The sequence below is a fragment of the Sciurus vulgaris genome, assembly GCF_902686455.1.
Source record: "Sciurus vulgaris genome assembly, chromosome: 11".
NCBI lineage: Eukaryota > Metazoa > Chordata > Mammalia > Rodentia > Sciuridae > Sciurus > Sciurus vulgaris.
The window spans coordinates 75284970-75299453 of NC_136472.1; the positions used below are offsets into that span (position 1 = coordinate 75284970).

Here is a 14484-nt window from a genome sequence, read left to right on the forward strand (position 1 = left end):
AGTTAGACTTTTTGTTCAAAATGTTTCATACCAGATTTTTTTTTTCTTCACTTGCAGTCAAAAGTCTTCTAACTGATATCTTGGGTGAGGTTCTGAAATTAAAGCCCTGGTCTGAAACTGTGTAGTCTTGAACTGATAGTTTTGTTGTCTACAAGATGGGATTGAAAGAATTCCTCATAAAGCTGCTATGAGGATTAAGAGAAAACAGATGTAAAGTACTTAACAAGGTATTTGTCACATGGTAAGAACTAAATAAACATTAGTCAATATAACCACATGAGGGCCCTTTATAAGTTATAAACAATTACACAACTGAGGTAATTGTATATCTTATTACATTTATTTGTTAAATTCTGGTTTAGAAGCTGCACTGTATTGAAAAGAACTACAAATCTTAACCTCTGTCCTCAATGAGTTTATAATCCGCAGCAAAGATGATCATTACTGTAACTGGGGAAAAGTCCAAATAAACCCTCTAGCTTTGCTTGCTCTTAGTTAACTTAAAAATCATCAATTATGGAGATCACACAGATAGGCAATACTTATTAGTTTTCCACTAGTTTTGCTGTAGATAATACTTCAGATGTGGGTGATGATGATGATGACGGCTAACCTAGATTATTCTTCAGAAACCTGAAGAATATTTTTTTAGTTGTTGATAGACCTTTATTTTATTTATTCATATGCAGTGCTAAGAACCAAATTCAGTGCCTCACATGTACTAGGTAAGCATTCTATAATTGAGCTACAACCCCAGCCCTGAAGGTCACTTTTGCTAAAAACACTAATTCTTCACTTGGGCTCACAGATGTCCAATGAGTAACTGGAACAACAAGAAAAGTTCAGCATCTCTGTCTTCATATTGTAGCCTGTCTCTTTTGTTGCCTTGACCTTTGGGTCAGACTCTACTCAGCTCTGCATGTAAACATATGGATTGTTTGATAAATGTTTTGTCCAAAACCATAATATAGGGTTAACTTAACCTAGACTTGCTTAAGTTTTATACTTCAAGGCTAACATCACCTACCAGCCACTAAAAATGGACACATCAAACTGTAAAAAAAAACTGAAAAAAGGTGGCACCTGAGCTCCTGGCAAGTCACCCCAGAAAAGACTGGAATATTCCTCCACTTTATTAGCCTACCTCTATCCCTCATTATTTGTATCCTCCATCTGTCCCATCTCAACCCTCTGGAATTCAAAAGTTGATTTGTGAGCAAAGATCCCTCTTCTCCATTCTTTGGCCACTGAATAAAGTCTTTCTTTTCAACACTGGTCTCTCAGACATTGATTCTTCTTGAGATGTGCTTCTGAACATGGATTCAGTAGTAGCACTACAAAGTAATCAACTACCAAATGAAAGACACTCTACTTTTTACTGGCAAAGGTAGAAGAGATCACCAAAATCAGAGAAAGCATCACACAGCAGATGATACTTCGCCAGGATAGGAGAGTAGGTAGATCAGCAAAAAAGATAAAACAAATACCATGAACCAATATATGACTACAAGAGGTATGAAAGGCATCTTCAACCAAAGCACTACATCTTGCTAGGAAAGAATACTCTTCTTAGCCTGATGTTTTCCATCTATGTGAAAAGAAATCTATTCTTTAATATTCTGGCTACTCTAAATCCTTTAACTCACTGTGCCTCAGGGTACACTGTAAAGGTTGCAGTTTGGCTCCAGGTGTCATTCCTTTATTTTCTCCCCAGTTCTATTCAGAACTCAACTGGGAAATAACAAATGCGATTATAGGGTCCCCTTAGACACCCATATTCAATTCTGGCTTGTTAATATAGTTAATTTTTTACCATCTCATCCACCTTCCTACCTATATATTTCCTATTTCTCTCTCTTCCTGCTATTTGAGGGCTGGGTCTCTATTTTTAAATCTCTATAGTACCTAGCATAGTGACTGGATTACAAGTCCTCAGTAAGCAGTTGTTGAATGGATTAGAGAAAAACAGAACAAGCTACCTCCTTCAAAACTTTCATTTATGCATCTATCTTTAGCACACCACTCTGATTATTCCTTTACTCCTTTATCATATTCTTTTAATATTTCTAAATAAACCCATAATTCATGGGAAGAGATTAAAAATTAAATGATAATTAGAACAGACACCTAGAATATTTTGGAGCACTATAGCATTAAACTATTTTGCCCACAACCACCCAATAAAGACAAACTTACATAAATATTATAGGTGGGCCAAATAACCACAAATTTCTTTTACTACTAGAAAAATGCCTTTCAACATGCAGAACTAAACATTCCTTCTGTTCTTCTACAGAACTACAATTACTGATAGAGGTATGTATCCACTGCATCTGCCTCACCTCAAATGACTGTGCTACCTGAAGACAATTAATAAGTGTGTACTGAATTGCACTGCATTAATTAGACTGTACAAACATGAACAAATGGTAAATAAAGAAAACTAGATATAAAAATGTTGCCTAAAGCAAGACTCAAATTCCTGTGATATTTTTAGCTTTTAATATATCTTCTAGACCAATGGGAATATAGCTCTGTGGCAGAGCAGTTGTCAAACATGCACAAGGCCCTGGGTTTAATTCCTAGCATTGCAGCCACACTTATGCGCACATTTATGCACACATACTCTCAAGATAGATACATATATACATACATACATACAGATATATACTTTGCAAATACCTGATTTAAACCACAATTTTTCTTTTAGTAATAAATTTGTTTGAAAATCAATCAACTATACACTGTTGGAGTGGTTTTGTCAAATAAGCTCATTTACATATGTGGAGCACATAATATTTTATATTACATGTATGTAAGCAGTTCTTCAAATAGAAGTTTATGACTAGTATTAACAACTTGATAACAGTCAGCAAAACAAGAGATTATTAGGAAAATGATTGTCATTCCCTGTCTGTAGATCAAGTGTCAGCCTGCCCCTAATCTTGATAATGATAGTGATAATACTGTGCAAAATGCAAAACAGACAAAGCATTTATTAATTATATAGTAGAAAAAGGAAATCTAATACACTCATATCTATACCTCTAAAATCTACCATGGAACTTGGCATAGTCAGCATGGAGAAGGCACATAATATTTGCTAGATAGATGAAAGAACAAATGAATAAATAATCTAAAAATTAATATTCATTTTAGGAATCAGACTCCTGAGAGTTTGGTTACATAGAATGAAAAATTTCTAAACTTTTTTGTTTTGTTTTTTGCAGGCTCTAGGAATTGAATCTAGGGATATTAAGCTACATCCCCAGGCCCTTTTATTTTATTTTATTTTATTTTTTAATTTGAGGCAGGGTCTCCCTAAGTTGCCCAGACTGGTCTCAAATGTACTACCCTCCTGCCTCAACCTCTCAAGTCGCAGGGATCATAGACATGTACCACTGTGTGCAGCTGAGATTTCTGAATTAAAAAATAAAATTGAGTGCTATACCTCAATCAATGATGATCCATCAAATAATGTCAACATTGTACCATTGTACATTTGTCACATTTTGGAATTCAGAGAGTAAATGAGGGAAAAGTCCTTACTTCCATATGGAATCTCTATCAGTAGGGTACTTGGTTAAATTTTTCAGCAGCTCTACTAGTGCAAGATGAATGCCTTCTTTGGTTGAAACATTAGTACAGCATAAGAGTTCATGAAGGGCCTCTCTAATATCTCTGGATGAATCCTTTAAAAAAAAAAAAAAAAAAGATAATTTTAAATGTAGTCACTCTGAGTAAACCCAGGCTCCATCTATCATCCCCTCCTTCCTAGCTACCTTCCAAGGAAGTACATGTGACTATTCAGAAATTTACTGGCTGAAATTCCTTAAAAAAAAAAAAAAAAAAAAAAAACTCTCATTTTATTGATTTTAAAAAGGGCCAGCTACAGCAGCCCTGCTCCTTTTTGCTTTTTACCCTTCCTTCTTCTTCCTGTCTGGAACTCAATCATGATGCCAACAGTATAAGAACCTCATTGCAACTATGTAAAAGGACAGGCTAAGAAGGGAAAAAGAGCTAGGATAGGTGGGGTCTTCTATACAGAATAATCAAAAAGAACAGCAAACATGAAGGCCATGGGGAAGAAGCATGTTTGAAAATAGCATGGAAGCCAGCCTGGCCAAAGCAAACAAAAAGTGAACAGTAGGAGATGACTTTTGGCCCCACTTCCCTCTCCAGCCTATCCTCACTGCACTTGCACCAGCTCTTTATTCCAGTGGCACAGCCCCCTTTTGGTCTCCAACTGTGGCATTTTCCTACCCACCACAGATCTACATCTTCTGCTTCTCCCAGAATGTTCTTCCAGCTCACACTTTCAACTCCTCCTGCCAAGTTAGTACCCAATTCCTTCTTTTTTGAGCTTAGCATTAGAATCCTTTCCTGATTGCTGTACTCCTTTAAAGGACCAAGTTCCTCTGATATACTCCCAAAGGATCTAACTCCTGTCATGAACTTATCTCGGCTTACTATTATAGATTTATTTGTGTCACTCTCTCCCTAGTGTCTAAAGTATAAAATCCATGAGAGTAGAGCCATCACTCTTGTTCATTGTTGTATCCTCCCCTAGAGCACTGCCAGGCATTTACCATATTGTCAAGAAATATCAAAGAAACAAAAGGAAAAAGGAAGGACCAAAGAGAGAGACTGATAAGTTGACTCAGATCTGCTCAGCTCTAAATGCTGTGAACATAACCGTAGGATGAAATGCTTCCCAAATGAACAAATCACCACTGCTAGGAATAGATAGCTAGTTATACTGATGAACTAGAAAAAGAGTTATTAAAGTAATAAAAAAAAAACTGATTTGTGTTATTAAGAACAGTATAATTCCCAATTATATAGTCAAGTTGTATAGATTTATTTTAAAATATTTACTAGCATTCACTACACATAAGTAACCACTTATGAAATACAGTGAAAAGAATATCATGAAAGGTATCATTTTGTCACTTTATTTATAGAGCTAATAATTTCATCAGGGAGCTAAAACAAATACACAAAACCTGCCATACATGATGAAATACAAAAAATAAAATAACGGATACATGTGCTTGGTACTCAATAAATATGTATTAAGTGACTGAGGTAAAGAGTCAACTTACATCAATGCCTATAATCCCAGTGACTCAGGAAGCTGAAGTGGGAGGATGGCAAGTTCATGGCCAGCTTGGGCAATTTAGCAAGACCTTATCTCAAAATAAAAAAATAAAAGGGACTGGGAATGTAGCTCAGTGGTAAAATTGGGTTCACTTCCCAGTATCACAAAAAAAAAAAGTGAAAGAGCAAATTGACATGTCATCCTCTTCACAAACTTCTCCAAGGGTTTCCATAATGTTTAGAATAAAATCCAAATATTTTATAATGGCCTACAAGGTTTTAGACTTGTCCTCTCCTTATCCACTCTTCAGACCTCATCTCATACTACATTTCTACCTTTTCAGTATATTCAACCCATACTGGCCTTCTTACTCTCCATTATGGAAACATATCAGACCTTACGTGTTGTCCTGGAGTCTTTCCATTAGCTGTTGCCTTTTCCTATAGTTCCCTCCCACAATCTTCACATGGTTGGCTGCTCTTTGTCATTCAAGAGTCAATTCAAACATCATGTCTTCGGAAAGTCTTTACCAACCACTTTATTTACAAACATCATGTCCTTAGAAAGTCTTTACCCACTACTTTATTTACAGTGAAATTCCCTACTCTTCTATCATAATGTTTATCTTCTGATCCTTGACCTTATCTAAAATCATTTTGTTTGTTCACTCTACCTTCCTTTAGCATATAAGTTCCATGAGAGCAGAAATCCTGTTTTTGACACCATTATATTTCCAATACAAAGGATAGTATCCCAGCATAGCAAAACAAAAACAAAAATAAAAATAAAACAACACCAAAAAAACCCAAAAACCACCAACAAAAAGACCCCAGAAAATTCCAGCTGGAAGGGTGAGCTAACTTAGACTCAAAGCAATGATGTACTAGGGCTGGGAATGTAGCTCAGTGGTAGAGTGCTTGCCTACCAGGTGCAAGGCTTTGGGTTTGATTCTAAACACCACAAAAAAGGGGGGAGTGGGGGAAGGCAATGAAGTACAATAACATGGTAAATTAGGGGAGGAGTGAGTAGCAGAGTGGAGGAACAGTTTAGAAACAGCAAATTTAAGTCAGGGGTTACACCTGTAATCCCAGTTACTCTGGAGGCTGAAGCAGGAAGATCACAAGTTCTAGGCCAGCCTGGGCAACTTAGCAAGACCCTCTCTCAAGATTTAAAGGACTGGGGATATAGTTCAGTGGTACAGTGTTTACCTAGCATGTGTGAGACCCTGGGTTCAATCCCCAGAAGCACATACACACAATAAAAAACCCAGAAAGTTTGTGTATGTCTAAATTCTTAAACAGAATTCCAACTCAAAGAGTTTATACCTATACATATTATTGCTACTTAGTAAATATTTACTAAGTACTTCATTGTATCAGACACTGTAATGCTCTGGGAATGAAAAAAAAAAAATGAAAGAAGATAGGACCCTGCACCCTTGAGCAATTCAGTCTTGTGGAATAAATTGCTAACAAATTCTAGAAGGGTATACACAGGGTATCACAAAGGAGTGACATTTAGCCCTCCCAAGAGTGAGACTAGTGGGTAGGGAAGGCTTCCTGGATCTGTTGCCTAATGTAGACTGTGGGAAGAAGCAGAAGTTGGCTAGCAAAAAGGGCAATTTTGCAAGCAGAGAAGGAGAAATACAGTGAAGGCAAAATGAGAGGGAAAGAATGTGTAGAGAAGTGACTACAGTCTAAAGTTCAAGGTGAGAAATGGTGGGAAAGAAAGCTAAAAAGGAAAAGAGTGGCTACATTACACAAACCATCATGAGAAACAACACATGGAATATAAACCTTACCCTCTTAGAGAAAAATACATGAAAATTACAAATAAAGATGTATAATTTAGGGAAAAAATTTAATAGAAGAGCTAAGTAACTGGGAGAATTAAAGGAACCTCAAAAACCAAAGCACTCAATCTGTTTTCTGAGGTACACAGCAGAAATCTGAATCAAGGTTGCTAAAAACTAAGCATTCAATTAGTATTGCTTTCATATGCAGGAAGACTTAATGTCAAATTCCATTTATTAATATTTAGAAAATGAAATCAGTACTTGCAAATAAAATCCACACTCTTTAATAAATAACCCAAGAACCACATACAGTTGTACAGTCTAGGAAGTAAATCTGTGTTCATAACCTGGCACAGCCTCTTAAGGACTATGAGACCTCAGATTACTTTATTCTCTATAACACTATAGGTTGAACAAATCCTTAAGGCACCTTCCTGCTCCAACAGCCTGTGATTCACTAGAATAAAATAAAATCAAAAGCTCTTCTAGTCTCTTCAACTATGCAACCACTATAATGAACTCCTTTTATCTCCTGGAGTACATTATATGTTCCCTTACAATTGGATATTGAAGCTTGCTCCCTTTGGTTCCTTCTTCCACCCCATTGCCAGTACCACTCCCTCCTTGTAAGAAATACCTCAATGCATCCTATTCTTTCTTCTTCAAGTGGCACTTTTTTTTTTTTGCGGTGTTGGGGATCGAACCCAGGGCCTTGTGATTGCAAGACAAGCACTCTACCAACTGAGCTATCTCCCCAGCCCACTTTTTTTCTTCTTTATCTCCAACTTCAAGTTAGCTGATTTGGGTTAGATAATTATTTTTATTCTCAGGGTACCCTGTTCTTTCCTGATCATAGCAATACCAAGCTTATTTCAAATTCCTATTTAGCAGTCAGTTTCCCCCATCTTGGGAGAGGGATGTGTTCAGATGGCTGCCAGATAACAGATACACTTACCAATACCTAGCACAACACCTGGTTTTAAAGGGGTAAGAGTTGGGGTCAGTAGAAATGTATGGAAGAAATGACTAACAAACTGCAAGCACTCACCTCTAACACAGCCAAGACAGTGTCAAGTTGATCTTCTCGGAGGGTGATATTATTAGAGATTTTTCTCATGGTATGTATGGACTGTAGACGTACCTCCTCAATTTCATCATTAAACATGTCAACCAGGAAATCAAGGCACTTCTCAGCAAAAGACGGTGAAGACTGGGCCAGCATGCAGAGAGCCTCCACAGCAGCAATTCGAACCTCTAGAGAAAAGAGAAAAAATAAAAGATGACAAATGGAACTGCACATCAAGTTAAGAGCATGAGAAAAATCCAAGATGAAATCCTTTGCATTCAGGTTGTCTTTCACCCTATACTTCATTAAGAACATGGAATTTGGAGTCATGAGGACCATGGTTTAAATGACTCCATACGTATGTCATTAAGTCACACATTTGCCGAAATTAACTGAAATTCTTTAAAAGTAAGTTTTCCTATTATGGTATTCCAACCACAGGAAAGTTTTTTTTTTTGTTTGTTTGTTTTTTTTTTTAAATCAGTTATTAAACAATCTGATTATCTTATTAAGATTAAAACAAGCTAGCCAGGTGTGGTAACACATATTTGTAATCCTAACTACTCAGGAGTTGAGGTAGGAAGACCAAAAGTTGGGGCCCACCTGGGCAACTTAGCAAGACCCTGACCCAAAACAAAATTTCAAAAAGGGTTGAGGATGTTCAATTCCCAGAACTGGGGTGGGGTCGGGGGAGGAGTAAAATAAGCTAGATATCATTATTCTCATTTTAGAGGTAAGATTTAGCAAAGAAAATTAACTGGCCTCAAAGTAAGTGAAAGCAGAGATAAGACTACAACCATGTTCTGTTAATTTTAGGCTAGTATTTTGCACGGTTAAGCATACATGCTCTAGATGGGCATGGTGGCACATGCCTGTAAATCCCAGTGGCTCAGGAGGCTGTGGCAGGAGGAATTACCGAATTCAAAGCCAAACTACAAAAGCAAGGCATTAAGCAACTCGGTGAGACCCTGTCTCTAAATAAAATACAAAATAGGGATGGTGATGTGGCTCAGTGGTTGAGTGCCCCTGAGTTCAATCCTCAATATCCCCCCAAAAAAAGAAGAGTACATGCCCTAGATGACAGAGGTTTCAGAGCACACTAGAGAAAGTGATCCCCCCCACCAATTTAGAAGGTGATCTTGAATAAGTAACTTAACTTCCTGGCACCACCATTTTCTAGTCTGTTAAATGTAGATAATACTCATTTCCTAATACAGTTGTCAGGATTAAATAAGATAAAGCGGGAAATGCATATAGCATACTGCCGGGCATATAAAGCATAGTATGGGTTTTCACAACAGACACATTTTTTTCTACTGCTTTGCAGGCTCAGGAAATGTAAAGTCACTAAAATCCCAGAAATCTTTTGTTCACTCACTAATAAACATTTACAGAAAACACTGCTCTAGGCCCTATACTAAGTGCTAGGGAGGCAGAGATGAGAAAGACATGGACAGTGCTCACAAGACTTTTATATATGGTTGTTTTGTACCAGTGGTTCCCAAATGGTTCTGCAACAAAATATATAGTTTAAAAAGACAACTAACTGAAGTTATGGTTAAAACACAAAAGTATCATTTGTTTTTTGTAAAAGAAAGGCTAAATTATGGACAAGTTAAAAGTAGAGAGTACTACATAAAGGGGAGATGATTCAGATTTTTCTAGGTAATTATGAATTACTCCTTTTCATCAGAAGGAAAGATTTTCTTCGCAATAATATGATTTAAACATGAAATTACCAATAATTATAAAGGAAGTCAGAGATAAACACAAGTATGTTAACGGCTGGCTCTTCTTCCTAGGATTTTATCTATTACGCCACAATGACTCATGTGTAACCTTTACAAATCCATCAAGGGAAGTCAGAGGAACTTCTGATCAACATGAGATAATTAGTGTGACCTGAGCTGATGCAATTCCAAACAGAAGCAAAGAAACATGGTGTCTTTTTCTGCCTGTGCAATGTGGCAATTATATATAATAAATTTTATTTTCTAATGGACTTTCTAGAATGTTAGACACATATCACATGTGCAGAGAAAGGAAATCTGCTATCCTAAGAGAGGGGGAAAAAAAAGAAAGAAAAAACTCCACAAACCTGATCCTGGTTTAGCTACATGATGGCTATGTGCTTAATACTGAAGATATAAAGATAAACAAGAACAAGACTGTCTCCCAACATTTACAAATGAAGAACTAATGGTATTACAGAGTGATGAGTATTTACAATGGAAAGGCATGGAGAATAAAAGAATATGTAGAAAAGGGCACACAGCCCAGTCAATGGGTCCAGAAGCAGCTTTCTGGAACAAATAACCCTTAAAACAATACCTAAAAGAGTTACTAGTCCATAAGAAACAAAAAGGCCTTTCATGTCATGTTGCCCAAGGACATAGCCAAATTGGTCCCTAAAACCCATTTGATGTCTGAGTATGAGTGGAGGAACCTCAGCGTTCAGCAAAGTCAGGGATGGGTTCATTATATGATCCATGAACCAAAACCTCACATCTTGCTGTTCTGGCAGCCAATACCCAAGAAGTCAAAGAAATGAAGCTGGCAAGTCACTTTTCAGTCTCGAGCTTTACACAGCTGTCCTTACTTTCTAACATCTTTCTGATAACATGATTACGTTGCCTTCTTGTTTTCCACTTTGATATTTAAAGGATATTCAACACAATGTTTGAATGTGCTAATAACTGCTTTGCTTATGGAATAGAGCCACTATCACCCTGCCAAATAAGTGCTCTGTGGACCACAGCCTCAGTTGGGTGTGACCTCAGAAGGCACAGTGTGCTCTATATCCAGCAGAACACACTTGGCAGATGGAGGGAGCATCTGAGAATCACACTATAGCTGTTACAGGGATTGTGTGAACTTGCTGTTTTGTTTTTTACCTGCTGAGTGTTGTATGTATGGTGACTTATGGAATTATGTTTCAAAGTATTGGAAATTTTCCATTTTATTGTTCCATGTTAAAAGCCTTGATTAAAGAGGAGGTTTTTATAATCTAAAAAAAAATAATAAAAATAAAACCCTAAGTTACCTAGAATTTTATAAATATGATAAAATTAGAAAGCTGACATGTCTGATGCCAGGTTGTGATCTACTTACTTGTCAAATTTAAGTTACTTTAACTAAATCTCAGTGACTGGGGTTGGGGATGAAGCTCAGTGGTAAGCCTGAGCTTGGCATGCTAAAGTCCTGGATTCAATTCCCAGAATGCAAAAACAAACAAACAACAAAACAACAACAAAAAACTTTAATGACAAACTGCAAACTATATAAACTAAATCACATAAACATTAATAGTGGAGAAATGCAATGTAGAGATGAAAGCAAAACTGCTAACAGAAACAAAACATAGCAGGTTTCAGTTATACATCTTAGAGTAGGACAGGACTTAATAACCAGACTTCCTTATTATCTAATACTATTTAAATTATAAATCATATTTCAAGTCCATAGCAAAAAAAAACTCGGTTTTAATTTTTGTACACAGTTGGCCCTTCATATTCATGGGTGCCACATCTGTGTACTCAACCAAATATGGGTCAAAAATATTGGAAAAGAATCTTTCATCAGTACTAAACACAAACAGTCCTTTTTTTTCTTATTACTATTCCCTAATAATAGAGGACAACTATTTGCATAGCATTTACATTGTATTAGGTATTGTAAGTAATCTAGAGATGATTTAAAGTAAACAGGAGGATGACTACAGTCTACATGTAAATATTATGTTTGTTCACATAAGTGGTAGTACTTGCAGATTTTGGTATCCTTGGGGGTCCTGCAACCAATCACCCTTGGATATGGAAGGATGACTATACATGGAATATCTTAAAGCAAACTGGATAGTGCAAACAAATTTTTTACATTTACTGATTTTAAAAAACCTCAAAAACGATATTCTTGCACTTTTCAGTTCTATTCTGAGCTAATTTTTATAGCATTGTTAAGACATGGGTCCTAACCCTGTCTTCAATACAAATTTATTCTCAAATTTGGACAATCAACATTACTTCCCAAAGTCTGTTATACTCAGTGAAAATTAGGAGGTTGGAGTCAATCACCACAAAACACTGATATTCTGTGATCTATGTGAACTAGATAGCATCATATTATGGAAGTCACAAGAGCTTTGCTAAGTTTCTTTTAGCACCCAAATAGAGTAAGGAAGACTAGCTTTATCCTCCCAAGAAAAGACAAAGACAAAATACAGTTATGTGTCACGTAATAATAAGGATATGTTCTGAGAAATGCATCAAAAGGGTGTCTCATCATTATGAGAACATCACTGATATTACACAAACCCAGATGGCATAGCTCAATCACTCAACAAGGCAATCAAGACACAGTTAACATGAGGCATATGAGGGTGCTGCTGGCGTAACTATTTTAAACACTTTAAAAAAAAGGTATACTCTCTAAAAAAATGATAAAAAGAACAGTATAGTGGCCAACCTGGAGACCAAGATTTCAACATATGAATCCTTGAGAAAGCCATTCAGACTGCATTCAAACTATAGCAGGATGTCCCAAGATATAAAGAGAAAAATAGGAATTATAGAAGCCAACGGAAAGACCATTTTAAAAACAATGTAGTTTTGTGTCTGGTTTGGTGGTGCACACTTGTAATCCCAGCAACTTGGGAGAATGAATCAGGAGGATCTCAAGTTCAAGGCCAGCCTCAGCAATTTAGCGAGGCCCTAAGCAATTTAGCAAGATCCTATCTCAAAATAAAAACTAAAAAGGACTGGGGTAAAGTACCCCTAGGTTCAATCACCATTATCAAAAAACAAACAAACAAACAAACATTATAGTAAAGACATATACCAGTAACATACATGTTTATTATTATTATCAAGTATATGCACTCTACTTTTTAATATGACTGGTGGCTCAATAAGATTGTTTACCATAAACACGTAAGGCTCTGTGTTATGGTATCAGGATGGTTAGAGCTTACTGGGAGATAGAAATTTTTCAATTCCTTTAAAATCTTAATAACAATTAAGTCTACTATTGACCAAAACATTGCTGTATGGCACCTGACTGTATATGAAGCAACTGTATTCCAGACATTGGATATCAGGCAAGGAAGGACAGTGATTCCTGAGGGATGGGAAATAAATGAAGTGAGTTCTATGATTACAGTAGTTTAATGTATAAAGAGTTTCTAGACTGCCCATCTCCCTGAGTTGAGAAGACAGAGCTAGGAGTCTGGGGAAGCCAATCTCACTAGAAATCACATATTAAAGTACCAAAAGGAGGGGCTCGGGAGATAGCTCAGTTGGTAGAGTGCTTGCCTTGCAAGCACAAGGCCCGGGGTTTGATCCCCGGCACTGAAGAAAAAAAGAAAAAAGAAAAGAAAAAAGTACCAAAAGGAGAAAACTCCACAGAGAGATGCAGAATTTGGGAAATTTGCAAAAGTACTCCCCTCAAGTCTTTGGCTAAGTTCTGATTTGTGAGGAAACTGAGAACTGGAAAAGAACTACCTAAGAGGGAGAACAAAAGTCAGAACTCACATAGGACCAATAAGAGTTTATTCAGAAGAGTTTTGCTTCAATAGTGCAGAAAAAAAAGCCTCAGACTCAATTGCACTGGTCTTACCTAACAAAGCTTAGAATGAGAACAAGCAAAATGTTCCTCAGAACAAAGCTCAAGAAGATACGTAGGAATAAAACAATGTTCAGTACCTAATACTACATAAAATTCACAATGCCTCACATCCAATTAAAAATTACTAAGCATGCAAAGAATCACAGTGATATAATCTCTAATAAGGGAGAAAATCAAGCCAATCAGAAATCACACAATACTGGACAATTATAAATATGTAATTTGTTGAAAAAGCTGAAGGAAAGATTACACATAGTAAGTAGAGACATGGAAGATACGGAAAAAAAAAAAATTCTAATTAAAAGTCTAAAAGTTGGGTACTGCGGCACATGCCTATGATCCCAACAACTCTGGAAGCTTAGGTGGGACGATTGCAAAGTCAAGGCAAGCCTCAGTAATTCAGTCCCTGTTTCAAAATAAAAATTAAAAATGGCTATAGATGGAGCTCAGGAGTAATGTGCCCCTGGGTATAAAACAAAACAAAAATACCTAAAGATGACATCTATATCTAAAATGAAAAAATACACTGTAGGAGATTAGTATCAGATATTTCATAAGAAAGATCAATGAACTCAAAGATGAAATCAGGAGCTGGAGTTGTAGCTCAGTGATACAGCACTTGCCTCACATGCATGAGGCACTGGGTTTGATCCTCAGCACCACATAAATAAATAAAATAAAGGTATAGGGTCCATCTACAACTAAAAACAAAATTTTTTTTTTTAAAAGCCAAAGATGAAATTAATAGATACTATTCAAAATAAGACACAGAGAATGTTTAAAAAAAAAACAAAAACAGAACATCAGTGAGCTGCAGGAAAACTTTAGGAGTCTAACACATAAGTAATTAAGAGTCCCTAAAAGGCCTTATATATATTTATAAATATATATAAAAATATA

General features: G+C 36.4%; 1 protein-coding gene and 1 pseudogene across 3 annotated transcripts in view; one reads left to right on the forward strand and one right to left on the reverse strand.

The window, feature by feature from the left end:
* LOC306640671 (coiled-coil domain-containing protein 43-like) overlaps positions 1-14484 on the forward strand; it is a 436234-nt pseudogene that overhangs the window by 53466 nt on the left and 368284 nt on the right. The window lies entirely within an intron of this gene.
* INTS4 (integrator complex subunit 4) overlaps positions 1-14484 on the reverse strand; it is a 101991-nt gene that overhangs the window by 47970 nt on the left and 39537 nt on the right. For both annotated transcript variants that reach the window (XM_079105092.1, XM_079105093.1), the window contains exons 11-12: positions 7945-8150; positions 3550-3692 (exon numbers count right to left, since the gene is read on the reverse strand). In XM_079105092.1, the coding sequence (XP_078961218.1) occupies positions 3550-3692; positions 7945-8150 (349 nt within the window). The remainder of the gene's footprint in view (positions 1-3549; positions 3693-7944; positions 8151-14484) is intronic.